Source organism: Arachis ipaensis, chromosome B7 (genome assembly GCF_059453495.1).
Source record: "Arachis ipaensis isolate K30076 ecotype BB chromosome B7, ASM5945349v1, whole genome shotgun sequence".
Classification (NCBI taxonomy): domain Eukaryota; kingdom Viridiplantae; phylum Streptophyta; class Magnoliopsida; order Fabales; family Fabaceae; genus Arachis; species Arachis ipaensis.
Genome location: NC_142442.1, coordinates 13,991,212 through 14,017,437, shown reverse-complemented (window position 1 = coordinate 14,017,437; position 26,226 = coordinate 13,991,212). Strand labels below are relative to the sequence as shown.

The 26,226-nt window shown below is 32.3% G+C and overlaps 2 protein-coding genes and 1 non-coding gene across 6 annotated transcripts; all 3 read left to right on the top strand.

The window, feature by feature from the left end:
• Positions 1-15,409: 15,409 nt before the first annotated feature.
• Positions 15,410-17,528, top strand: LOC107609241 (Calcium-dependent lipid-binding (CaLB domain) family protein). Its single transcript, XM_016311130.3, has 5 exons — positions 15,410-15,605; positions 15,954-16,019; positions 16,173-16,314; positions 16,987-17,122; positions 17,273-17,528. Exons 1-5 carry the CDS (start codon positions 15,539-15,541, stop codon positions 17,327-17,329), a joined length of 468 nt encoding a protein of 155 aa, XP_016166616.1. The 5' UTR covers positions 15,410-15,538; the 3' UTR covers positions 17,330-17,528.
• Positions 17,529-17,971: 443 nt separating this feature from the next.
• Positions 17,972-18,043, top strand: TRNAK-UUU (transfer RNA lysine (anticodon UUU)). The gene has a single exon. It is a non-coding gene; the product is annotated as a tRNA-Lys (tRNA).
• Positions 18,044-18,394: 351 nt separating this feature from the next.
• On the top strand, positions 18,395-23,525 carry LOC107609240 (ternary complex factor MIP1 leucine-zipper protein (Protein of unknown function, DUF547)). 4 transcript variants are annotated; one of them, XM_088492409.1, is made up of 10 exons: positions 18,397-18,585; positions 18,832-18,948; positions 19,062-19,371; positions 19,835-20,041; positions 20,150-20,264; positions 20,735-20,834; positions 20,931-20,990; positions 21,104-21,187; positions 22,936-23,046; positions 23,119-23,525. In XM_088492409.1, the coding sequence occupies exons 1-10, from the start codon at positions 18,517-18,519 to the stop codon at positions 23,425-23,427; spliced, it is 1,482 nt and encodes a 493-aa protein (XP_088348535.1). In that variant the 5' UTR covers positions 18,397-18,516; the 3' UTR covers positions 23,428-23,525. The 4 variants fall into 4 exon arrangements, with proteins under 4 accessions (XP_088348536.1, XP_088348535.1, XP_088348534.1 ...); XM_088492408.1 differs by having other exon boundaries at positions 18,402-18,585; positions 19,835-20,264; XM_016311128.3 differs by having other exon boundaries at positions 18,406-18,585; positions 19,835-20,264; positions 22,939-23,046.
• The last annotated feature ends 2,701 nt before the right edge of the window (positions 23,526-26,226 follow it).

Genomic DNA, 26,226 nt, shown 5'->3' with positions numbered 1-26,226 from the left:
CTTTAATATCGGAGTGTCCTTGTAGGTGATTCCACCCACCAATGACTTTTAGATCTCCACCTCTCTTCAGTTCTTGCGCTCAGGTTCCAACCCTTACCTTCAACTACCCTTACTCCACCGGACCGACGAACAACTGAACAAGACTCATTATTTTTTAATCTAATTACCTTGTGTCAAGAGTGTATATACCTTTAGGGCAAAAGATTCGATGGTCCCAAAATGTTTGGACCATTAAATAGTCCTATAACAAAACATGTTTTTTTAATTTTTTAATAACTGCTAAGTAGTCCTTATTTAATTTTAATTATAAATTAATCCTTTATATATTATTTAATTATAAAATTTATTTTTTATTTTATAAATTATTTTTTTATCATTCATCTATCATGTTTATTGAGAATAAAAAATTAAAACAATAATAAATTAGATCTTCCATTAATCCTAATAAATATTTTGCAATCGTAATCGATCATAATTTTATCATTGATCCAATTACATACGTATTGGGTTAGAAAAATCGTGTTTGTTAGAAATTCAATCGATTGGATGCACAAACCAATCGATTGAAATTCAAAGGCTTCCCAAACTTCAATCGATTGGAATTGATACATAATCGATTGAATTTTGCAAGGCATGTGGGATTTTTCTTATTCAATCAATTGATCATATTACTCGATCGATTGAAATCATCAAAGCAATCTTGGTTCTGTCAATGAATTCATCTCCAAAATCTTGTTCGGATTTATATTGTTTATCCATCATATCTTGGTCATATACTAGCTCTTCTTGGTTAATGTCATCGTCCTCATGGTATTTCTCATCCATCTCAGCCAGGGGGCGGAGCTTAGTTAAGACAAGGGGGCCATGGCCCCCCAAACTTTTGTTAAAAAAATTAGTAGTACTTTTTCAGAAAATAAAAAATAGTTCAGTTGGTTTAAATACTTTATTATGACTTAAAATATCAAAGTTCAATCTTCAGCTCTTGCTTTTATTGCACAATAGTTTTTAGTTTTAAACATTCAAACCTTGTTGGATTTGGACTGAACTGAGTGTATTCGTATTTCGCAACTCTCTATTTAATAAGCAACACTCCATCTACCTTTGAGTTCAAATATAAAAAATTAGGTATTTTTTATTTATGTAATTTAATATTATTTTATATTTTACTATTTATTTAATTTAATTTTTTATATGATAAAAAATATTAGAATATTTAATAAGTATTGATATTATTGTATTTGTATAAATTAATAAAAAAAATTCAATAAATATTATAAATTTTAATATTTATCTTTTTAATTTTATTTTTACATATTTTACAGGATATATATTCAAATTTTTATATAAAATAATTATAAAAAATTAAAGAATTGATGCATTTTTAAGAGGAAGGCTAATATTCAAGAAGGAGAACATATAATTTTTACAATATCAACACCTATAGATAGTTCTTCTACTTTAATGAATCACGAAGAAAGTGAGATACAACCTTTAAAAGTTCAAAGAGTTGCATCTGATAAGTTTAACCTTAATTCTTTAGAACGAGACATTAGAAAACGACTTTAAATTTGGCAATATCATCCAAATTAGAGAGATGAGGTTAGACGAGCTTATCTTAAATAGAGTCTATATCAAAAATATCTTGACAATTTTTTTCTATTTGGCCCCCCAAAATTTTATTTCAAGCTCCGCCACTGAGATTTCTCAGCATCCGTATATATACATGATATCTTAAAAATTTACCAATGAAAAAATTTTCAGTACACAACGTCCTATAACACTAAAATCATTTTTACTTTTGTAAAAGATCTATTAAAAAAATATCATTTAAAAAAATATTATTTTCCAAAACTCCATCTTTCAACTTTAATTTACAGATTTTTTTTAATTTAGGGCGAGTTAGCCGTACTCTATATTTTTTTATAGAGGGAACTTCACTCGAATTTTTTTCAAAACCAACAAAACTTAAATTTGTAAGCCATTATTATGGTCTACAAGAGTACATAGGAGCACACAAAAATACACAGACAATAAGCATGACTTTTTCAATATTAATGGCAATCATTATCATCGTCTCCAAAAATACACAGATACATGAGAATAAGCCATATTTAACAAGAATTTTTTTTATTATAAATTAAAAAAAATATTTCTTCAATATTCTTGTGTACTCCTATGTACTCTGGACAATGATAATGGTTGCCGTTGTCTATGAAGTTTAAGAATTTGAGTTAGCCATTTTTTTTTTTAGAATTTGAAGTGAAGTTCGTTGGGGTTAGGTGAACTCTATAAAAATTATAGTGCCACGAACTTGTTTTGCATAAAAAAACTCGTATTTGGGGAATTAAAGTTGAAAAATGGGGTTATCGAAAATAATAATTTAGTGAGAGGGTAACAGAACCAATCGATTGAATTAGTTAAACCCAGATTACTTTTATGATTTCAATCGATTGGATAATATGACCAATCGATTGAATAAGAAAAACCCCACATGCCTTGCGAAATTCAATCGATTGTGTATCAATTCCAATCGATTGAAGTTTGGGAAGCCTGAATTTCAATCAATTGGTTTGTGCATCCAATCGATTGAATTTCTAACAAACACGATTTTTCCAACCCAATACGTATGTAATTGGATCAATGATAAAATTATGATCGATTACGATTGCAAAATATTTATTAGGATTAATGGAAGATCTAATTTATTATTGTTTTAATTTTTTATTCTCAATAAACATGATAGATGAATGATAAAAAAATAATTTATAAAATAAAAAATAGATTTTATAATTAAATAATATATAAAGGACTAATTTATAATTAAAATTTGATGAGTTTGGAAAACTCTAAATTAAATTAGTGATGACTAAACATTATTAATATGATTAATTGTAAAATTATTAATTTAATTTTAGCTCATATGTGTTAATTAAATAATTTTGCAGTGCAGATTTTGCTATTGGGCCGAATATTAGCAAGCCTAATATGTTGAAGAATTTAAGCCTAGTGTAAAAATGTTTAAGTTGTTATGGCTGAAGCAATAATTTGTTAATTGGGCTAGAATTATGTTGAACAAGCCCAAAACAATTGTTGCCCCAAGACCATTAAAGCTTGGTCCAAAAATTTGATGAAGAGAAAGCAAATCTGCATGCTTTGTTCGGTCACCTCTTTCTCTTTTTAGTTGGAATTCAAATTTTTATGAAATAGCCTTAATTGCCTTGGTAATATGAGAGAGAAAATGCAAATGTGATTTGATAGCAATTAAATGTGAGCTACACGTTACAAGGCAGAAAAGAAAGGGAAGTGGATTTTTAATTGAATATAATTGATTTTAATTCTTTTCTTTATTTCATTTGGAAGCCATTTCTTTCTTCTCTCTCATTTCTCTTATTGCCTTCGGTCACCTCACTGTCAGAGAAGGAGATGGTAGAAGCAAGTAATCAAAAGAAAGGAAGCAGAAGCTAGGCATGGTAATGTAAACCTAACTATTTTCATTTTCTTCTTTAATTACATTGCAAGTTTTTCTCTGTTCTCTCTCCTCTCTCTTTCGGTCATATTACAGGAAAGCATGGAAGCTAAAGCTAGCTACCGAAGAGATGAAGATGCAAGTAACAAGACCATCACAATGATGGCAAGAAAAAGAAAACTAAAAGTATGTAGTGGCTGAGATTCTCACCAAGAATGGTAAGATTTGGTGAGGTAATCTCGAGCTCTTCATACCCAAAAAGAAAGAAGAAGATCTCGACCAGCAAGGAGAAGATCCTTGAAGAGGATGGCTTGTCTCTGATTCTGCTCAACCACCACAGGAGGTAGCTACAGTGGCTACGTGATGGAAGAGGCAGAGATTGGAGCAGATAAAGCTATCATCATCATGAAGCATCAAGGGCCAGAAGTTCATCTTGGAGAGCAAGGCAAGGATGAAGGGCTCGAATTGATGAAGAGTGGTGACCAAGGAAGGACTAGAGGTAATTACATATTGGGTTTTGCATGAGTTATCTCTTCTCTCTCTCTGGCCGAACCGGTTCTGACATGAAGAAGAAGAAGATTGGCTTGGTTTGTTTGGTTTCAACCTTGGAGGCTTCTCCCTATAAGTATGGATGAACAGTCAGGGTTTGATTCAAGGAGTGAGAGTGCAAAGCACAGGGTTCTCAGAGCTACCTAAGCTAATAGAATTTCTTCTCCTTTAATGTTCTCATTTTGTAATTTTTCTGTTTAATTTTGTCATGTCTTGAGTCTCATGGAGAAAGGCAAACAGTGAAGTTTGTATGAAAATATCATAGATGTCCTTAGAGTTCCTTTGTACATCTGTGTTGTATTTCATGATTCTGTGGGAATCCCCTTGTAAGTTGGGTTAGCACTTTACAGTTGAAAGCTTGGCAGTGACCAAGTCAAGTTCAGTTTGGGATTAAATTCTGGACTTGTCCCGGATAGGAAGGGTAGTTCCCAGGGAGAATTAGTGTATGTAATCAAGAATGATCATAGTGAAATTCCATCATTATTGTGATAGAGACTGGATGTAGGCTGCCTTACACTTAGCAGCTGAACCAGGATATATCTTGGTGTAATTCTCTCTCTCTTCTACTCAATTTCTGTTTCTGCTGCCCAGGAGATAAAACTGAAAATATCTCGTGCTGATCGACGAGACAAAAAGAAAAGTTTCGTGGCTAGGTACGAGACAAAAGAAAAAGTCTCGTGGCTAGGTACGAGACAAAAGAAAAAGTCTCGTGGCTAGGTACGAGACAAAAAGGCAAATAGTTTCCAAAAGCTTTTTCAAGACCAGCAAGTGTTATTGAGTAAAAAAGGGGGCTAAGATTCAACCCCCCTTCTCTTAGCCACTGAAAACCATCAATTGGTATCAGAGCTTGGTCTCAAAGAGATCAAGCTTTGCAGCTTGGAGAAAAGATCCAGATGGCAAAAAACAATGGCTCAAATCTGCAACAGACCTCCTCTTTTCAATGGGAAAAACTACACCTATTGGAAGGAGAGAATGAAGATCTTTGTGTAAGCAGTGGATTACAGACTTTGGAAAATTATCCTAGAAGGTCCTCAATATCCAACCATCACAAGTGCTGAAGGAGTTGTCACTCCTAAACCAGAAGCAAGCTGGACCGAAGAAGATAGAAAGAAGGTGGAGCTCAATGCCAAGGCTATCAACTTATTCAACTGTGTTATCAGCTTCGAGGAGTACCGACGGGTATCACGATGCACAACAGCAAAGAAAATCTGGGACAAACTTCTAGTGATTCATGAAGGTACCACCATTGTAAAGAAGACCAAGATAGACATGTTGAACAGAGAGTATGAAATGTTTGCAATGAAGGAAGGAGAATCTATTGATGAACTGTTTGAGCGCTTCAACATCATCATTGTCAGCTTGGATGCTATGGGAATCAAGCATCCTGAATCTGTGCTAGTGAGAAGAGTGTTAAGATGTCTCACAAAAGAGTAGGAAACAAAAGCATTAATGATTTCTGAGAGTAGTGATCTTGATTCCATGACATATGATGACTTGAGAGGAAATCTTCTTGCTTTTGAAAAAAGATTCAAAAAAGAAAGAAATTGCTTTTACATTTGTGACTAACCCCCTGGATGATGAATCCAGTAATTCTAAAAATGAATTTGTGTTGTTTGCCAAAAATTCAGGAAAATGGTGAAGCTCAAGGAGAGAGGCAAATGAGGCAGTTCAAGAAAATAAAAAAAAGATCTCAGCAAGGTGACTTGCTACAACTGTAAGGAAACGAGGCACTTCAAGTCCGACTGCCCTAAGTTGAAGAAGGAAGAAAGGCCAAAGAAAGGAAAGAAAAAGGGTCTGATAGCATCATGGGAATATCTGGAAAATGATTCAGAAGACGATGAGGAATCCGAAACCTTGTCTCAACCATGTCTTATGGCTGACCATGTGAACAGGTAATCATTCCTAATCCTAACAATGAATCTCTTCATCTTATGATAGATCATCTTTCTGAAAAAAATAAGATGCTTTTTGCTGGATAATCAAGATCTTGAACAACAAATCATCATTCTTAAAGCAGAAAATAGATTTCTCAAAGAAAAACTAAGGGAGGCCAAAACTGCTTGTGACCTCGTTGAAGAAAATAAGCAGTTAAAATTCCAACTTAGAATCTGTGAAAATGACCATTCGGTTATTGCATATGTAAATTGTTTTAAAGAAAATGAAGAGTTACTTAAAGAGGTCAAAAGACTTAAAGAAGACTTAGCCAAGTTCACTCAAAGTTCTGAAAATCTGAATCAAATCTTGCCTAGTCAAAAACCTCTTTATGATAAAGCTGGCTTGGGATTCTATAAATATGTTGAGAAACCACATTTTGAAAACATTGCTTCATCTTCAAATGATACAAGATTTCAAAACCCAACAAGCTTTAACAAAACAGCGACTCCAAGATTTTGTAGATTATGTAAGCGAAATGGACACTTTCCCATTCAATATTTTTTTGGTGAAAGGATGATAGGTGATAAGGTTTATAAAGTTATTTTTTATTATAATGGCTTAGGACATAAGAGATGGTTTAACGTAAAAGGATCCAAGAAAATTTGGATACCTAAGGTCACTTAAGCTTGTTTTGTAGGTATTCCTAGCATCCAAACGGAAGGAGAATATGTGGTATATGGACAGCAGATGCTCTAGGCATATGACCGGAAAGACAACCTTCTTCATAAAGCTTGATGAATATGATGGAGGATTTGTCACTTTTGGTGATGATGCTAAAGGAAAGATAGTGGCTGTTGGAAAAGTTGGTAAAAGCTTTTCATCTTGTATAAATGATGTTCTTCTTGTAAATGGTTTGAAATATAATTTACTTAGTGTAAGCCAACTGTGTGATCTAGGTTTTGAAGTTACTTTTAGAAAGTTTGTGTGTTTGGTTGTTTGTGAAAAATTTGGGGATATTTTATTTGAAGCTAAAAGGTGCAATAATATGTATGGATTGACTCTTGAGGACTTGAAAGAACAAAATGTAACATGTTTTACTTCTATTGAATCTGAAAAATGGCTATGGCATAGAAAGTTAGGTCATGCTAGCATGTACCAAATTTCTAAGCTAGTTAAGAAAAATCTGGTTAGAGGAATTCCAAATATCAAATTTGATAAGGATCTTACTTGTGATGCTTGCCAATTGGGCAAACAAGTAAAATCTTCTTTTAAACCAAAAGATGGAATCTCAACCAAAATGCCATTAGAGATGTTACACATTGATCTTTTTGGTCCAACAAGAACTTAAAGTTTAGGAGGTAAACACTATGGTCTAGTGGTGGTAGATGATTACTCTAGATTTGGTTGGGTACTTTTTCTTGCTCATAAAAATGATGCTTTTCATGCTTTCTCAACCCTTTTCAAGAAAATTCAGAATGAAAAAGATTTAAAAATTGCCCATTTGAGAAGTGATAACGGAAGAGAATTTAAAAACCAAGACTTTGAAAAATTCTGTGATGACTTTGGAATTGCTCATAACTTTTCATGCCCTAGAACCCCTCAACAAAATGGGGTGATTGAGAGAAGGAATAGAAGCCTTCAAGAGATGACTAGGGCCATACTTTGTGAGAATGAGATTCCTAAATTTCTATGGGCTGAAGCTGTAAATACAGCGTGTTACATTTTGAATAGGACAATTATTAGAAAAAGGTTGAAGAAAACCCCCTATGAGCTATGGAAAGGAACCCCTCCCAATCTTAAGTATTTTCATGTTTTTGGATGCAAATGATTTGTACTTAACAATAAAGAAAATCTTGGTAAATTTGATCCAAAATCCTATGAAGGGATGTTTGTTGGATACTCCACCACTAGCAAGGCCTATAGGATTTATCTCAAAGAACATAGGACCATAGAGGAATCCATACATGTTACTTTTTGTGATTCTAATTTAATTCCCAGTACTGTGATAGATAATGATTCAGATTGTGAAGAAGTTGTCAACAAGAGAACAAGTGAAGAAAATCCCAAGTCTGCTCAAAATGAAGAATCTGCCAGTCCAGTTTTGTCTCGTCAAATTGGAGGAGACATTTCCATTGTCTCCTGAGCCAGCACGAGAAACTGAAACAGTGAGACCCCCAGAAACTCATCAAAGCATAACACCACTCCAGAAGCCCAGGGAATGGAAGTCTATGAGGGGTTATCCTCATGACTTTATCATTGGTGATCCCTCTCAAGGTGTAACAACAAGATCCTCAACCAAAAAGCAATCCGAACCAAGCAATTTTGCCCTCTTGTCACAAATGGAGCCCAACAATGTCAAACAAGCTCTTGAAGATCTCTCATGGGTCAAAGCAATGCAAGAAGAGCTTGCTCAATTCGACAAGAATGAGGTTTAGACACTAGTACCTCATCCGGATGGTAAGAAAGTTACGGGTACTAAGTGGGTCTTTAAAAATAAACTTGGCGAGGATGGACAAATTGTTCGTAACAAGGCTAGATTAGTGGCCCAAGGTTACGATCAAGAAGAGGGTATAGATTTTGATGAGTCTTTTGCTCCGGTAGCTAGAATGGAAGCAATTAGGTTGCTTCTTGCCTATGCTGCCCATAAGGGTTTCAAAATATTTCAAATGGATGTTAAATGTGCTTGTCTTAATGGTTTTATTGATAGAGAAGTGTTTGTAGCACAACCCCCGGTTTTAAAGATAAAGAATTTTCAAACCATGTTTTCAAGCTTTCTAAGGCTCTTTATGGTCTTAGACAAGCTCCAAGAGCTTGGTATGAAAGGCTTAGTGCCTTCTTGTTAGAAAATCAATTTCAAAGGGGTACCACCGACACTACTTTATTTATTAAAGCATCTAATGATGATATCCTCCTAGTTCAAGTTTATGTGGATGACATTGTGTTTGGATCGGCCAATGAGTCATTGTGTGAAGAGTTTGGAAAACTCATGACTAGTGAGTTTGAGATGAGTTTAATGGGAGAGCTAACTTTCTTTCTTGGCCTCCAAATTAAGCAAACTCCTAGTGGTACCTTTATTCACCAAGGAAAGTATGCAAAGGAACTTATAAAAAAATTTGGCCTAGAAAGTTCCAAACCAATGGGAACACCTATGCATCCAAACACAAAACTTGAAAAGGATAATGATGGCAAAGATGTGGATGAAACAAGATATAGAGGAATGATAGGTTCACTTATGTACCTTACCTCCTCTAGACCGGATATTGTTCAAAGTGTGGGTGTATGCTCAAGGTTTCAATCTCACCCAAAAGAATCTCATCTTTCAACTGTTAAACGCATCATTAGATACATTAAGGAAACTAGTGATTATGGCTTATGGTATCCTAAATTTGATGATTTTTGTGCAGTAGGGTTTTGTGATGCAGATTATGCGGGAGATAGGGTGGATAGACGAAGCACATCAGGCATGTGTTGCTTCCTTGGAAGCTCACTCAACATGTGGTCAAGCAAAAAGCAAGCCACAGTGGCTCTATCCACAGCTGAAGCTGAATATATTTCTACATTTGCATGTTGTGCTCAATTAATTTGGTTAAAAACGCAGTTGGAAGATTACAAATTAAAGATCAATAGTATACCCTTATTTTGGATAATATGAGTGCTATTAACATCTCAAAAAATCCTGTTTTACACTCAAGAACCAAGCACATTGAAATTAAATATCATTTCATTAGAGAACATGTGCAAAAGGGTACTATTGATATTCAATTTTTAAAATTTGAAGACCAACTTGCTGACATTTTTACAAAACCCCTCTGTGAAGACAGATTCTGTACTTTGAGAAATAGTTTGGGAATGATAGAATTAAGTTCTGTTGAAAATTTGTGAACTTTTTGATTCTGTTTGATTTTGTCTCGTAGGAAAGCAGGAGACAAATTTCAGGATGGGTTGAACGGGCCATGATACATGGGGAGACTGCGCTGACATTAATTATCTTATCTTTTCAAGTCTTTTCAAATGGTGATGTAGTTGCATGTTTTGTGAAAAACTTCCTTGGGTACGGTTACCAACACTTCCTCTCTTCCCTCCATTAACTTCTCCTCAACTCCTCAGTTTCCTCCACTATCTTTACTGTTTCTCTTCCCTCAAAAGCCTGAAACTAACCAAATGAGGAAGAAAACTATTGCTAAAAGGCCTCCTCGTGAAAAAGTGTACAAGCTTCCCACAAAGCCTTCCACTCGCTCCCAAGACCGGACCTTTACCCCATCTCCTTCTCCTCCTACCTCTCCTCCTCGTTGTGACCCCATGGCTCGGACCAAAAATACTCCAAGATACCCTGCCTCTGCCAAGCCAACGCCACCACCAAAGACAACGCCCTTCAAACCAGGCTCCTCAAAACCTGGTTCTTCAAAGCCAAGCTCCTCCAAAGGCAAATGTCCGGCGGCTGAGGAACCAGTTCCCGAACCAACACAACCCAAATCCAAGTCGGTTCCTGTGCACTCTCAACGAGGTAACACTCGAGTCCCTCTCAAAAATGTTAAAGAACCAGACATTGGACCTTTTGATCACAAAGCCCATTTTTTGACCTCTCACTCGAACTATAATCCCTATAGATTCAAATCTGCCATGAATAATGACTTTTATGATGGGGTTATCAAGTATCGTACTCTGTGTCCCTCTTTTCTTGCTGATTTGCCATCTTTGAAAAGAAAATGTTTTCCATTTGTTGATAACTTGATTTTTCTGGACTGGAATCATCTTTTTGACATCAAAAAGCCTGTTTATCCCTTGTTGGTCAAAGAATTTTATGCAAACATGACTTATCATGAAGGCACTGTTCACTCATATGTAAAGGGCAGAGATATTGTACTAAATAATGAAACCATCAGTGATTCATTGAAGTATACTGATGTTGGTCCTTGTGCTTACACCTCGGTTAAGTGGGATGAAGGAGTTGGTATTTTTTACAATGATGCTTTGGCTAATATTTGTGAACATGTCTCCTTGATTGATGGCATTACACCCACTCACAAAGCCCTTGGATATGAACGTGCTCAGTTGCACAGAATTGTCAACCACATCTTACTTTCTCAAAGTGGTTCATATCAAAGGGTTTCCTACACTGATACTCTTGTTTTATATGCCCTTCTTACCAAAACTGAAATTTCATTTGCATACTTGATGGTTAGATATATGTTTGACTCTGTTAGGAGTGAAAAGGACAAAGTACTTCCTTATGGCATATTTCTAACTTGCATATTTGAGTATTTTGGTGTTGACTTGACCAATGAGAAATATCAAAATAGACATTCATACCTAAAAGGGGGTGGTTCAATGAAACAGCAAAAAGGACCTACTAGATCTGAAAGAGTTGTCCTAGATGATAAAGATGATGACTTTGTCCTTGAGGATTCTCCTGCTCCTTCCACTGAGGGTACATCCATCTCTACTGGAAAGAAATCTATCTTGCTGAATGTGGTCAAAGATGTTGTTCAGGAGTTTGTTTCTCAATCAAATCACTTGATTGCTATGAGCAAAGAGCAAAGGAAGCTGGCTAGCAATCATGAGAACTTCCTAAAGAAATCAAGGGATAGAGTAACTGTGTTCATATCCTTCATCGATAACCTTCAAGAGGATGAAGACCCTGCCACTGATGTTGAAGAGGAAGCTAATTCGGAGGAGAATGGTTCTGATGCCTAGAATTTGTCTCATGAATTTTGTTCATTTTGCTACTATTGAATTGTTTTTCTTCTTTTATTTTGGATGACTGTAATAACTCTAAATACTATTGCACCTTTGGTAGTTTAGTTCATACTTTGCACTGTGAACTGACTCTTTTCTATAGGTTTCAAGACATTCTTTTTGTTGATAATGCTTATTGTCCGCCCTTGATGACAAAATAGGGAGTAATATTGAAATCACATGATGAATCTTTTGGCTGCCAATATTAGTTTGATATTGGGCTGATTATGTGGTGTTGCTTATTTGATATCCCTTAGGCAAGATAAATATGTATAGCTCTTTATTGTGCTCTCTTTAAGTGTAATGTAAAACAGGAACAAAGAGGAAAGCACAAATCCAGGGGGAGCTAATCTTGAAAAGGAAAGGGGGAGCAACATAAAAAGCAAATGACAAAAAAAATCAAAGGGAGTTTCTAAACCTTACTCAAATTCATTTCCTTTTGATTATTGCTTAAATCATGTTTTTCATCAAGGGGGAGATTGTTGAGTTAAGAAATTAATTAATAAAATTGATGATGACAAACATTTGATTAGTGGGCTAATCACCCAATTAGTTTTGATTATTTTTGATAAGTGATGCAGGCCAAAAACAAGTGTTGCAGCAGCCCAACATCAAACAAAAGATATCTGCTAATGGGCTGAATGGTAAGTAAAAATAAAAACAAGCCCAAGTCATTCATCTCAAGCAAAATTCTTCAAAGAAGCAAAGGCAAGGCAACAACGGGCTGAACTTGAGTAGAACCCGATCCAAGCCCAAATTGAATTTCAATTCCCTCTCACTTGCTTTCACCAAATCAACGTTCCTTTCTTCTCTGTCTCAGTCAAATCAGAAAATCAGAAAAGTGAGAAAGAAAGAAAGAGAGCTTAGTTCCTAAGCTAGTCATCAAAGAAGAAAGAAAGAGAAAGACTAAGTTTGAAAGGCAGAAGTCTAATCATCCATTTCAAACCAAATCAAGCTTAGGTAAAGGTTAAAGGTAACCTATTTCTTTTTACATGCATAAGATCTTCTTCTCTTCATCTTCAACGTTCTGCCACTCCACTTTGGGTTATATGGAAAAGAGGATTTCTGTTCTTCACTGCTGTGCATCAACGGTTGAAAATATGTCTTGGGGACCAAGTTGTGTTTCAATGGTCAAGATTTGGGTTTACCATTGAAGAAATCTTTTTCTGGTGATAATGTGGCTTTCGGTCAAGATAGGGAAGTCAGAAGCAAAGTTTCCATTGTGAGGATTAATGGGAAAAAGTGAGCTTGTGGGTTAGTGAAGCATAGTGCTCAAGGAGTTGACCTAGGAAGAAGAACCAAGCAACATGCAAGGAGATAAAAGAAGCCCGCTGTTCATTCAGAAGGCAAGGAGAGATAACCAGAGTATTGAGGTTTTGTTCTGAGAAGTGTTCTTTGAAGAAGTTCATCTAGCTGGACAGTGTTTCCTAGTAAAAGGAGCATTCCGCCAGTATGAAGGACTGAATCAGAGACTTGCAAATCTGGTTTATCACATAGCAAAGAGGTTGTTGATGAAGTCAATCTCCTTCATGTTTTACAGATTGTAATGTACTTTTCAATGTTTATCTTTCTGTAATTTCTTGTGAGAAAATGCATTGTGAGGAAACTCAAGTAAAAGCCATGAGTGGAAAAAGGTTGAGTGAAACACTTGAGAGAAAAGCCTCGAGTTATTTTCTGATTTCTTTAGGTATGTCTATGTCTTGTATCTTGTACCTGTGAGGTATCCCTTTCTTAGTTGGGTTAGCACTAAGAGTGAATAGTTAGGTATTAGCATAGCCAATGTCAAGTTAGGTTAGAACTTGAGTGTGAAAGGATTGGGTCAATCCTGTGAAATTGGTGTATGTAATACGGTTAACTATAGTGGAAATTTCTCCATAGTTGTGGAGGAGACTGGATGTAGGTTGCATAGCACAAGGCAACCGAACCAGGATATATGCTGGTATTAGCTTTTCTCTTCTCTGCACTGTTCTATTTTCTGATATTCATGAGACAAAAATAAATTGTCTCATAAATTTCCGCTGCTGAGTTCAAACAGAATCAGAATTAAAAGTTTGATTAAAAAGGGTCATAACAGCAACTAAAAGAAAGGCATAGATTCAACCCTCTTCTCTAAGCCTACCACAACCTTCAAGGATATATCTTGGTATAATTCTCTCTCTCTTCTACTCAATTTATGTTTCTGCTGCCCAGGAGATAAAACTGAAAATATCTCGTGCTGATCGACGAGACAAAAAGAAAAGTCTCGTGGCTAGGTACGAGACAAAAGAAAAAGTCTCGTGATTGGGTACGAGACAAAAAGGCAAATAGTTTCCAGAAGCTTTTTCAAGACCAGCAAGTGTTATTGAGTAAAAAAGGGGGCTAAGATTCAACTCTCATTCTCTTAGCCACTGAAAACTATCAAAATTAAATAAGAACTATTTAACAGTTATTAAAAAAATTTAAAAAATATGTTTTGTTATAGGACCATGCATTTAATGGTCCAAACGTTCTGGGACCATCGAATCCTTTGCCTACCTTTGGTTTTTTTTTTTAATCAACTCTTTTCATTTTAAAAAAGTTTGATAAGTTAAATTGTTACTCTCCCTTAAATGAGCTTCTTTAAAAAAAAAACAACTGTAAACTCTAATCCCGATTTCTTATTTCCTAATCTCAATTCTCAAGCCATTTTATTTATGGATAATACTAAAGAGACAAAAAAAATCAAAACTTAATTTATTTAACATTCATTAATTATTTTTTGATTACTAAACATTTTCGTTTATTTATTTGGTTGTGATGAATATTCGACCAAACTTGGTCAATCGAACTCCACTAGAAAGCCTCTTGATAGAAAACGATAGATTTGACCATTGAAAAGTAAGATTCTCATAAGAAAGCCATCTTAATTAAAAACCAATTGATTTATTTATTTATTTATTTATTTATTTCAGTGGTACTTAAATGACTAAGCTTAAATTAAAGTCGAATCAATTGAAGGTTTCATCCTTCTTTTAGGTATAGAAAAATTTTAAAATTTTGGAACAGTAGTTTTCTCACGCATTGTAATGTCTACAACCCAGCTAAATATTAGTTGAATCAATTCTTTTTAATGAAATAGCATTATGCCCTTTTTATTAGAAAAAGAAAGAGTATATTTAAGTATTTATAACCAAAGAAAAATTATTACGTGATTTGAGGCCAATTTTTTAGATATAAAGAAGGATTGCGTGTAATTCATGGTAATGGTTAATTAGTGTGTTTTTCTTTGATATGAATTTTAGTTTTTTTATTTTAAATAATAAATTGAACCCTTAGTTTATAGAAAAATAAATTTTGTAAAGATATTTGAGAATTAAATTTTTTAAGTTCCCAAATTGAAGGGTCTTATTTGTGTTAAAATATATTTTTTTATTGTAAAACAAATTGGAGGTTTTGATTTGCATATTTAAAATTTTTTTAATACTAAAATAAAAATCTAAGAGTTAGATTTGTATGTTCAAAATAAATTTTAAAAAAAAATAAGTCCAACTCTCAAATTTACATGTTAAACAAAAAAATAATTAATAAAAAGAATTAAAAGTCGCAAATCTTACCCTTAGATTTGTGCTCCAACACCAAAATTAAAAAGTGGTGATTTGATAGGTCTAATTTGAATCTTTTGGCAAACTAGGGTTTACCAAGTCATCTAAGTATTTATTAATACCAATTGACATGGGGTGCTTTGGACTAAGCGCGTATATGTATAATTTTCATTCTTTTGATTTGTAAAATTCATTTATTAATATACAATATATTATATTCTCTTAGCTTGTTGAGACATTTATATAAACCAATTAAACAAGTTACAACTCCATCTTGACATAGACACTTGCTGAATTAGAATCTTCAGAAAGAGAGACACAAATAGATTGAAGAATTTGTACTTTGAAGGTCATGGCAATTGGGTTCATGGAGGTGCAGCTTCTCAAAGCAAATGACCTCAAAGTCACTGATTTTTTTGGTATATGATTGATTGCTAGTTCCTTTATTTTCCTACTTTAATTGCTTCAATATATCTGCTTTAATTGCTTCTGTGTGTTCTTCATCTCTATTCCTTATATATAGATAATTGGAATATGATCAATTGTTCTACTTAGGGACTTAATTGGTTGTTTTTAACCAAATTATATATACCTCACATGTTAATGTAGTGTTCCTAATTTCTTTTTTGTGCTAATTCTTTCCCTTTTAATACTCAAATGGATGGTATTATTTAATAAACATTCTGACTATGTTCAAGTTGTGAAATTCTAACTATGTTAATAAACATTCTAACAAGTTCTTTAAATTTATTTTGTGTGTTTAATAGGCAAAATAGATCCATATGTTGTGATACAATACAAAGGACAAGAGCAAAGGAGCACAGTTGCTAATGGTTAGTTAGATGGCATATTCAAGTTCATTTTAACTTCATGCCTAAAAATCTTAAACAATTGCTATTTCAAATAATGAAAGTATATTCTAATTTTATGATATGAATGTATTATAATTCTATGTGCAATTTCTAATAATGGTTTGTTTGGAACAGGGCAAGGAAGAAATCCAACATGGAATGAGAAATTTATGTTCAGAGCAGAGTACCCAACTGGATCTGGAGATCAATACAAGCTCATTCTCAAAATCATGGACAAGGACACTTTTTCTAAGGATGATTCTCTTGGCCAAGCCATGTAATATTTCTATCACTTAATTGGAAAACTATCATTTCTATGGCTTTATTTCTTGTGTATCAATTTTTACATTGTTATTCAGTTATATTTTTGTAGTTAATTAGCGGTAAGTTTGTCAAATACTTCTTATTCGATACAACAAAATAGCATCATGATAAGGCTCACAAATAACTATTTTCAGGTTTGACTAAGTTGTTTTAGGAGTTAATTATATTAATTTCTTGCTTTGGGAGGGTGTTTTTATCTTAATTGTGTTTATTGTGGTCTATATATACCTATATTTAAAATAGGTTTAATTATTTTATTGGTCCTTATAGTTTCGTAAAATTTTCAATTAGGTTCCTATATTTTTTCCTTTTAATTGGGTTCTTGCACAATTTTTTTTTTTTAATTTTAGTGCAAGGACTTAATTAAAAAAAAATACAGAAATTTAATTAAAAATTTTGCAAAACTATAAGGAACAACAAAGTAATTAAACCAATATTATGTTTGTTTTGACAATTTCTACTAACCTGACTTTTTTAAGTGTAGTTTGTGAATCTTTAACTATTAAGAAAAGATGACGTGATATTCTAAACTTTTTATGTTTGTGTGAAAAAATTTTACATTAGAAAAACCCTACTTATGCTATATTATTCATTATTTAAAAGAAAAATTTGTTACTCTATGCAGAATCTATGTTAAAGATTTATTGGCCCAAGGGATAGAGAATGGAGGTGCTAAGCTACAAGCTCTCAAGTATAGAGTAATTGATGAAAACAACTCATATTGTGGTGAAGTTGATGTTGCCATAACTTTTACCCCAAAGGTAAATTAAACCTCAAATTCACTTGAAATAATCAAATTTAAAAGCATGTGTAACGATATTAGTTATTTTTATTATTTTATGGTAATGGAATTGATGGTATTTTCTTATTAGCTTGACTTTTTTTTTTTTTTTGATGATCTTTTGGCATAGGTGGAAGAGAAATTTATTGGTGAAGATATTGGAGGATGGAAAGAAAGTTCCTACTAGCAAGTAGCAAGGCTTAAAAAGTTCCTAACTTAGATGTTCTTAATTCTAGAATGGTTATTTATGTAATAATATAAGATCGTTCACTTTCTAATACCATGTTGTTTTCATTCTTTTTGACAAGCACGGACATGATAGATAGATTAAACTGTTTGTATATGTATCATTTCTCTAATTAATTTATTCTTGTCATTTGTCATTTCGTTTCTTTGGTATTATTTTCAACTACCTATTCAAAACCCCCTCAATTAGCGACAAACCTTAATATATTATTATATATTCCTTTATTTTTAAAACAATTGTCAAAGTTGTTTAAAAGCACATATTTTAAGAAAAAGAATAAATATTCGCATAAAAAGAAATGAAACAAATGAGTTTTACTAAAGTTTGTATGGATAAACAAATATTTTTCTCTAATAAATGAAATTATGTAATTTTTTTGTCCAATTATCACAATTCAAGAAAGTTCGTTAGTAGGGAATTAAAAATATTATGGTGCATTTAGTTTGTGTTTTTATTTTTTTCTTAATAAAATACTGAAAAAAGCATGTTAAAATGAAAACATATGTAATAGCTGTTTTCCTTTTTCCAAATTAATTATCATAACTTAATTATATTAAGTACTATGCAAATTTAAAAGCACAAGCCGTCTTAGCTCAGCGGTAGAGCGCGTGGCTTTTAACCACGTGGTCGTGGGTTCGATCCCCACAGACAGCGCTTAATATATTTGAATATTTTATTTAGCCAAAACTGGCTCTTACATTAATGGATTTCATGTTCATATCACCACCACCACTTCATTCATGGCTATCATGTCACTACCTCCAACTTTGAATTGCAAAAAGTGTTCATGGGATTGCCATGCAATGCAAAATCTTAAACCCTAATATGCTTGTTATTATTCCCAACTGTCCCAATCCACCGAACAATCTTTTTAATTTTCTTTCTCTCTTTTTTATTTATTTAATTTTTCAACCACTTTGAAGCAAGTATATCCTCTCCAATTTTATACCTAACAACCAATACTTTAATGGCAACAACTAAAGAAATGATATAAATCACTTAGCACCCATTTCATTTATATAAAAGCTTCTTGATAGTGACCAACATTACACCAAAGAATACCCACCTAAAGTAAAAGTCAAAGCTATCTGCGTTGACTTTTTTTCCCCCTTTATTGATGTTAGCAAATGAAATTCGAAGACTATCTAATGGAGAAAAGCCAAGAGCCCCAGAAAAGAAAAGAGCTTGAGAAAGAGGTTAGCAAGTTCTTCAATATGTAGCATCTCTTTATTTGTTATTAATAAAAGGATTTCGCTAACCAAAGTGATTAAGAATTCTAGCAAGGGAAAATTTGTTAATTAACTAGTATCCTTAGTAAAACCTTTTAATAAAATGCATGAAAAAGAAAGGAACAAATAAAAAACAAAGATTGAAATTCATTTGAACATTTTTTTTCTTTTTCTTTGATCAATTAATTGATAATTACATTCACACCCTTCTAGGTTGTGATATTGCAAGCTCAGTTGAAGGGAGAACAAGCAATGAATAGGGTCTTGCGTTGTGCTCTTCAAGGACCTGTTTTCTCTCTTCCACTCATTCCCTCTGTTTTTCCACCTCAGGTAATTAAAAAAAATCAATATATATTAATTAATGTACACTAATTAATAGAAATATTGTTTTAATTTATTTTTTTAAAGATTTATTTTGGAGAGAAAACAAATACTATATGCAGGTTCATGAGCTTCTTGAAGAATTGGCAATGGTTGAGGAGGAGATAGTTTTGCTTGAAAGAAAAGTTAAGGAACTAAAACTAAGATTGTACCAAGAGAGAGAATTGGAAACAATGCAACATAGAAGGAAGCTTAATAATAAAATATATAAGAAGCAGTTCCAAGGGTCATCAGAATATGAACCAATGATTACTGAGCATAGATGCAGTTCACATAATTATGAAGTCTTCACCAAAGGGAGAAAATCAAGAGCCTCTCTAAGTTCATCATGGGATATACATAGCCTACTTTCCATGCCAAGAAGGTCAAATGGTAAAAAAAAAAATAATAAAAAATCACAACTAATGACCTCTTTAATTTGCATGTATGTATGGGGATATGGAGAGGATTAAACTTATACATGGATAATCGAAATTAAAAATCATTAAAGTTTAGGGTTATATAATCATTTAAAAAAGTCGCACAATTCTTGTGTAGACACAAATCTAACATGTCATTCTTAGGTACGTTTAAATAAATTTTTTTAAATAAAGTTTACTTTACAAGTGGCTAAAAATAATGTTAAACTTGTGGTTGTGCAAAGCACCTCAACATTTATAATCTTCTAATGCATAAAATTTATTTTTCTAGAAGCAAAATTCATGTTTTTTTTTTTTTAATTATCTTTAGTATTGATGTAAGACTTTATAGGCCAAAATTTGTTATATTATCTTTACTTTTTTTTTTTATCAAATTTCTGACCATATTGTTTGGGATATGGTGGTGCTGTAAACAGAATATGAAGCAGCAAGAAGGAGCACTCAAAAGATTCCAAGACAGTATCCTATACAAATACAAACATCCATTGAGAAACCAAATGAATTGTCAGAAGAACTTGTGAAATGTCTCATAGGAATTTTTCTTGAATTGAACCGGGCATCATCATTGGACAGAAACAGAATAGAAGAATCTGAAACTGTGCCAAGACTCATTACTCTTTCATGTATGAAATCTACAGGGTTCATTTCAAAGACCTCATTCAGCTGCAAGACACCTTCATTCCATTCAAATGGCAATGCTTCTTATTATGATCCTTATGGAACTTCTTCAGATTTAGATTGCACTGCAAGGGATGTTGGACCTTACAAGGACTTGATTCAAATCACTACCACTTCATTGGATATTGAACGTTTCACTCACTGCTTACCAGCATTCAAAAAATTGAGGTTGGTTTTGAGTTTTCTTGGCTTTTCAGTAATCACAAAAATTTTGAGTTAATTATACGCAACAAATTAGCTTCATTTGATAAATTGATTTCATTTTTCATGGTTGTTTGATAAATTCATTAATCAATCATGTATTCATTAAGGTAAACACAAATAAAATCAACCACCCGAATAGAATATATATGAAAATAAGTTATACAACACATATTTATATACAAATATATCGCTTTCATTGATAGAATTGTTTGTGTCACCTTGTCATTAAGACATGTGAGCAACTTTGTCAATGAAAAGGAAGTCTAGTAACAACTTAATGAATAAGTCTAATGGAGCAAATTTTTTTGGATATATTGGATAAATATTCAATCTTTCAAGAACTATTTTGTTAACGAAATGATCTCTCAAGGGCTATTTTGGTACTTCACTTTCTCTTTTTTTTTTTTCCTTCTAATCTATCCTTCCTCTTTCAGGACCTTGATGCACAAGTTATGTGATGTGGATTTAAGTTTCTTGACCTACAAGCAGAAATTGGCATTCTGGATAAACATATACAATGCCTGCATAATGAATGTACTGTAAGGCATTTCAAGCCTATATTGAACTTACACTTTACATAACATCTTTGTGGTAAATCTTAGAATCTTTCTGTTTATGATATAATTTCAGGCATTTTTGGATCATGGCCTTCCTTCTACAAATGATAAACTGTTGTCTCTTATGAATAAGGTACACATCAAATAGTAATAATAATAAATGGTAATTGAGAATTTTCTTTTCCTTTTTTTTTTGGCAAGTTATCAAGCAAATGTTAATTATCTAGCTACATGTTGTTGATTCAGGCAGCAATGAATGTAAGTGGGATAGTACTCAATGCTCTGGCTATCGAACACTTTATTCTTCGACATCCGTATGAATCAAAACAGGTAAATTTATAAACCCTAAATCCTAAAATCAATTTTTCTGGTCACTAAATACTCTACTAATGGAATATGCAAATAATAATGAAAGGAGAAACAGAGAAAGTGTGTAATAGATTTTAAATTAACAAGCCAACCCCTCCCCCACCTCATTTTAAAGAATATCATTTTCATAAAATAAGATCAATACAAGAAAATTAAACACTATTATATAGAAAAAATAACATTACTCCAACAACGAGTTAAATCTCAATTTGCCCTTGAAATTTACCCCGATACTCAGATAACCCCCACAATTTCGTTGACTCCAATTAGAACTCCCAAATTTGTAATTGTGGCTCCAATTTGCCCCTGCGATTATCTCTGTCACCAGAATGCTGATTTGATGTAATTGCATGACACGGTGGACACTACTTAAATGATGACGCATTGGTTTCGCGCCCAAACTCTTTGGAAACCACGACGTTTCAGTCTTTTGTGGGTTAAAATTCTCTTTCTTTCCACTACGACGATCATAAGTTGTCAAACATCAAGAAAACCCTTACACTACGTGGTTTTCAAAGGGTTTGCGTCCGAAACCAATGCGCCGTCGTTTAAGTAGTGTCCACCATGTCATGCAATTACGCTAGATCAGCATGGAAATGATCGCAGGGGCAAACTCGAGCCATAATTGTAAATTTGGGGGTTCTAATTGGGGCCAACGAAATTGTGAGGGTCATTGTCAGGCCAAATTTTAGGGACTAAATTGAGAATGTAAAGTAGCAACCAATATTTTATTTTTAAATTATTAGAATGTAAAGTTGGGTTTAGTTCTGAGAATAGGACAAGACAAGATATTGATAACAAGATACAAAAAAACAGAGACATAAAAATTAGTATTTTTATATTTTATTTGATAATAAATTAGAATAAATTATGAAAGTTTAATTTATTCTCATATTTTATTCAAAAAATTTAAAAAAATATAATAATAAAAAATATAATTATAAAAAATATAATTATAAAAAATTAATAAAATAATAAAAAATAAAAATAAATTGTATTTTTTGTTAGTGTCTCTGTCAGGATAGATACAAAATATGAAGACCACCTCGACAAAGACATTAAAAATGTCTTTTTCTTAAAGACATTTATATGTGTCATGATATTATTGGACATCTTTATTAAACCAATTAATAATTTATTTTTTAATAAATCAGGACAAAAATTGATTTATTATAACAACAATAATAAATCCAATTGTCCGCATTATAATTTTTAGACCCAATTTGATCCGATCGATTTACACAATCTAAACCGAATCATGTTTAAATTTTTTGATAAAAAAATAAATATATCCCTGATTTTTGTTTTTAAACAAAACAAAAAAAACCATGATCCAGTGGGTTATATAAATTAGTCGATTCAACCGGATCTAATAACAATTGAGTTTATTGTTATTATTATAAAAAAATCGATTTTATTTTAATTTGTTAAGAAATTCAAAAATAACCAGTTCATTAATACCTCTAATAATAATGTGACACATAAGTGTGTTTACAAAAAGATGTTTTATGCGTCTTTATAGCAGCATCCTCCTACGAAATATACTAATTCAAATGTCTCTGCACACCATATTTCTGTATGTCTCTTTTTCAATGTCCTGTATATGTTAATAAACTCAACTTCAAAAATTTTACCGAATTGGTAGTTAATCCTACTTTTAAACAATTAGGATTTAAGATATTGGTCTCTATAGTTAACAGAAAGATTAGCAGGGTCCCGTGGACGAGAAGGAAGTGTTATTGCGACATGCTTATGGTCTGGGGTATCCAGAGCCCAACATAACTTTTGCTCTTTGTCGCGGCACTTGGTCGTCACCGGCGGTAAGATTATGGTTGTCCCCGTCCATTATTTGAATAAGATTGAATGAAAGAAAAATGTGATGTTTGTTGTAGCTAAGGGTGTACACAGCAGAGGAAGTGGTGAACGAACTGGGGAGGGCAAAAGTGGAATACTTGGAAGCTGCAGTGGGAATAACAAGCAAGAGGAAGATAATAGTGCCAAAGCTATTGCAGTGGCATATGGAAGATTTTGCGGATGACATGGAATCACTAATAGAATGGATATACAGCCAATTGCCACGTTCAGGATCATTGAAGAGAGCCATGATGGAGTGTCTAATAAGAGAAACAAAGTACCCCATTTCTAAAATGGTAGAAGTCCAATCATATGAATCTCAATTCCGATATCTCCTACCCATTTAATGTAATGTATCATATCGCTTAAATACAACCAACTAACCTTATGCAAATAAAAAACTCGTTTGCATGCCAACTATATTTATTTATTTTCAGACGTTAAATCAACTAGAGAATGAACCTAACTAAATCTAACTTGAGTAAAAATTAGGTTTGTATCATATAGGATTTGGTTAAATTCTAAGAAAATTGGTGATTGTAATCTTTAAAAAAAAAGGTAAAAATTTTATCACTGTTATAGTAGAGACTGGATGTAGGTCACATAGTACATAGTAACTGAGCCAGAATACATGGCTATGTAATTCTTTCTTCTCTACTCTTCTTTTGTTGTCCATCAAGACAAAATAAAATTATCTCCTATTTTATTAATATCACAGAAGTCACAGCAACCAAAAGTAAAGAGTTTACTTTGTTTCTAATCAATCATGAAGAGACAAATTAAAATTATCTTCTAAAATATTAACTTCGATAGACTCACCAACAAATAAGTTTTATATCCAGTTTGAAGTCAAATTAAACAAAGAGGAATGCTAGGGGCCAGCAACTTTTGGGATTTATAGTCATCAAATAGCCATTAATGAGGCTTTTAATGGTGTGAGATTAATGTGAGATTTCATCCAATGACTCATTCTTCTTTACTGGTTACATGCTGGCCAAAATTTGATAAAATTGCTAACCCCTAGACTTTTCCTTAAACAAAATTTAAAAAATGACCATAAATTCAACTTTGTTTCTCAAAACCATTAACATACCTTTAATTATTATTATTATTATTATTATTATTATTATTATTATTATTGAGCTGTATTTTATTATTGTAACTATTTTGTGTTTTCTAGCTATTCATTGTAACTATGTCCTAGCTTTTTTATTATTATTATTATTATTATTATTATTATTATTATTTACAAGGAAAAATTTGAGATACTTATTCAAATCCAGCAAGATAGAGTAAATATTTATGAACATATATTCTGGTGAAGAGAATTGCATAGTTGCCACTTAAGGGGGCACTGTGTAAACCACCTCATTGTTTTTGATGCAGCAATATTTCATACAGTCAAAAAGATTGAATGCGCAGCATGGACAACCATGAACTGTAACATAAAAATTACGTAGTTAATTTCACCTTATATCTATATATTAGTGACATTTTATGTGTATTTGGACATTCTCTCTAATCTACTAGACAAAAATATAGAAATAACAGTCTTTATACTTTAATCAAATTTTTAATTAAATTTTTATAATTTAAAAATTTGTAATTAATTTTTTATAATAGATTAAATCTTTTAATTATGTCATTCCTAACTATTTTTTGGTTAAAATTGTAATTATTTTTTTGAAATATTTATTTCTATGTTTGATATAAGATGAACTATAAAATACTTTTATATTCTAGCTAGAATTATTTTGATTTTTTGAAAATAAAAAATTAATAAATTTCTAATTATAAATTTTTATTTAGTATAAAGATCGAATTACAAACTTTTAAATTATAAAGACTTAATAAAAAATTTGATAAACTATAAGAGCTAACAAACTAATTAAATCACAAACTCATTTTTTATTTTGGAAATAGTGACAAGAAAAATATAAATTAAGATTTTGGTTTTTAAATTTTGTAAAAGAAACAATGAAAAAATAAAATAAAAAAGAAAATATTTTTTCATAAAATTTAAAAATATAGAATGTTGAAAGAAAATATTTTCCAAACTAAATATGCCATAATGTTTTCTGTATTTTGTAGAAGTGGTTATAGAAAATATCTATTTTGTAGATTTTTATCTCAGAATAATAATGAATCTAAAATTAAGAACACATATTAAGACTTTACCTCCATCAATATCATGAATTACACGAGCCTCTACAATTGCCTTATTCAAAATAACTATGAATACAAAATGTAAGAGACATGAGATAGTAGAACCAAAGCTTCATTCGTTTTTAACCATCATGTTGATCGGACGCAATTTCTTCTCTTTGTAAACCTTTGATATTTATAATTTGGTCATTCCATTATTTCAATGTAACTGTCCAGCATATTAAAATATTTTATGAGCAATAACGCATCTCTGAGTTCGTGATGGACTTTTAATAAGTTTTAAACAATACGGATGCTTGTTTTTTCTTTTTGATAAAAATAGTTTATGAGAATTTTATGGAATAATTAAGTAATGTTTTTATGATGCATGCATATAGTTGAGCTCGTGATGGTATGTTTAAAAAATGGGGATATCTTTATTGAGAAACTTCTCTTATGAAAGATTTCTTCAGTTATGTCAGCTATTATAACTTATTATCGTTATGTTTGTTAGCTAATTATAATTTTAATTAGTATGATAGTATGATACCAAACATAATTTAATGATTAAGTAATTGTTTCGGGTTATTATAATTGGTATGTTGAAAAACTGGATTTGGGTTGGAAGTATGTATGATGGAACTATGAGTGAGTACTTTATGTTTTATTTAACAAAATATGTTTTGCCTTATTCAAAATAACTATGAGTGTTAGTATATATATACGAGGTCACTGTGACAAAAGCTTATTGTTAAGTGAACTTGTGATTAGTGAGAGTGAGGAATTAGCTTGTGTTAGCTCTTGAAATCAGATGTGCCAACAAAGTGGTTATTCGCCACATGATCTCCAGCCTTCAGGTTCGCAACTCCTTCACTCTCCGCAATTCTGTTGAAATAAGTAATAAACTCATCAATTAGAAGTTGGCCAGACTTAATCACAGAGTTGCTGCTATATTCAATGTTTAAGTGATATTAAGAAAGGTTGGATTTGACTCCTCTAGA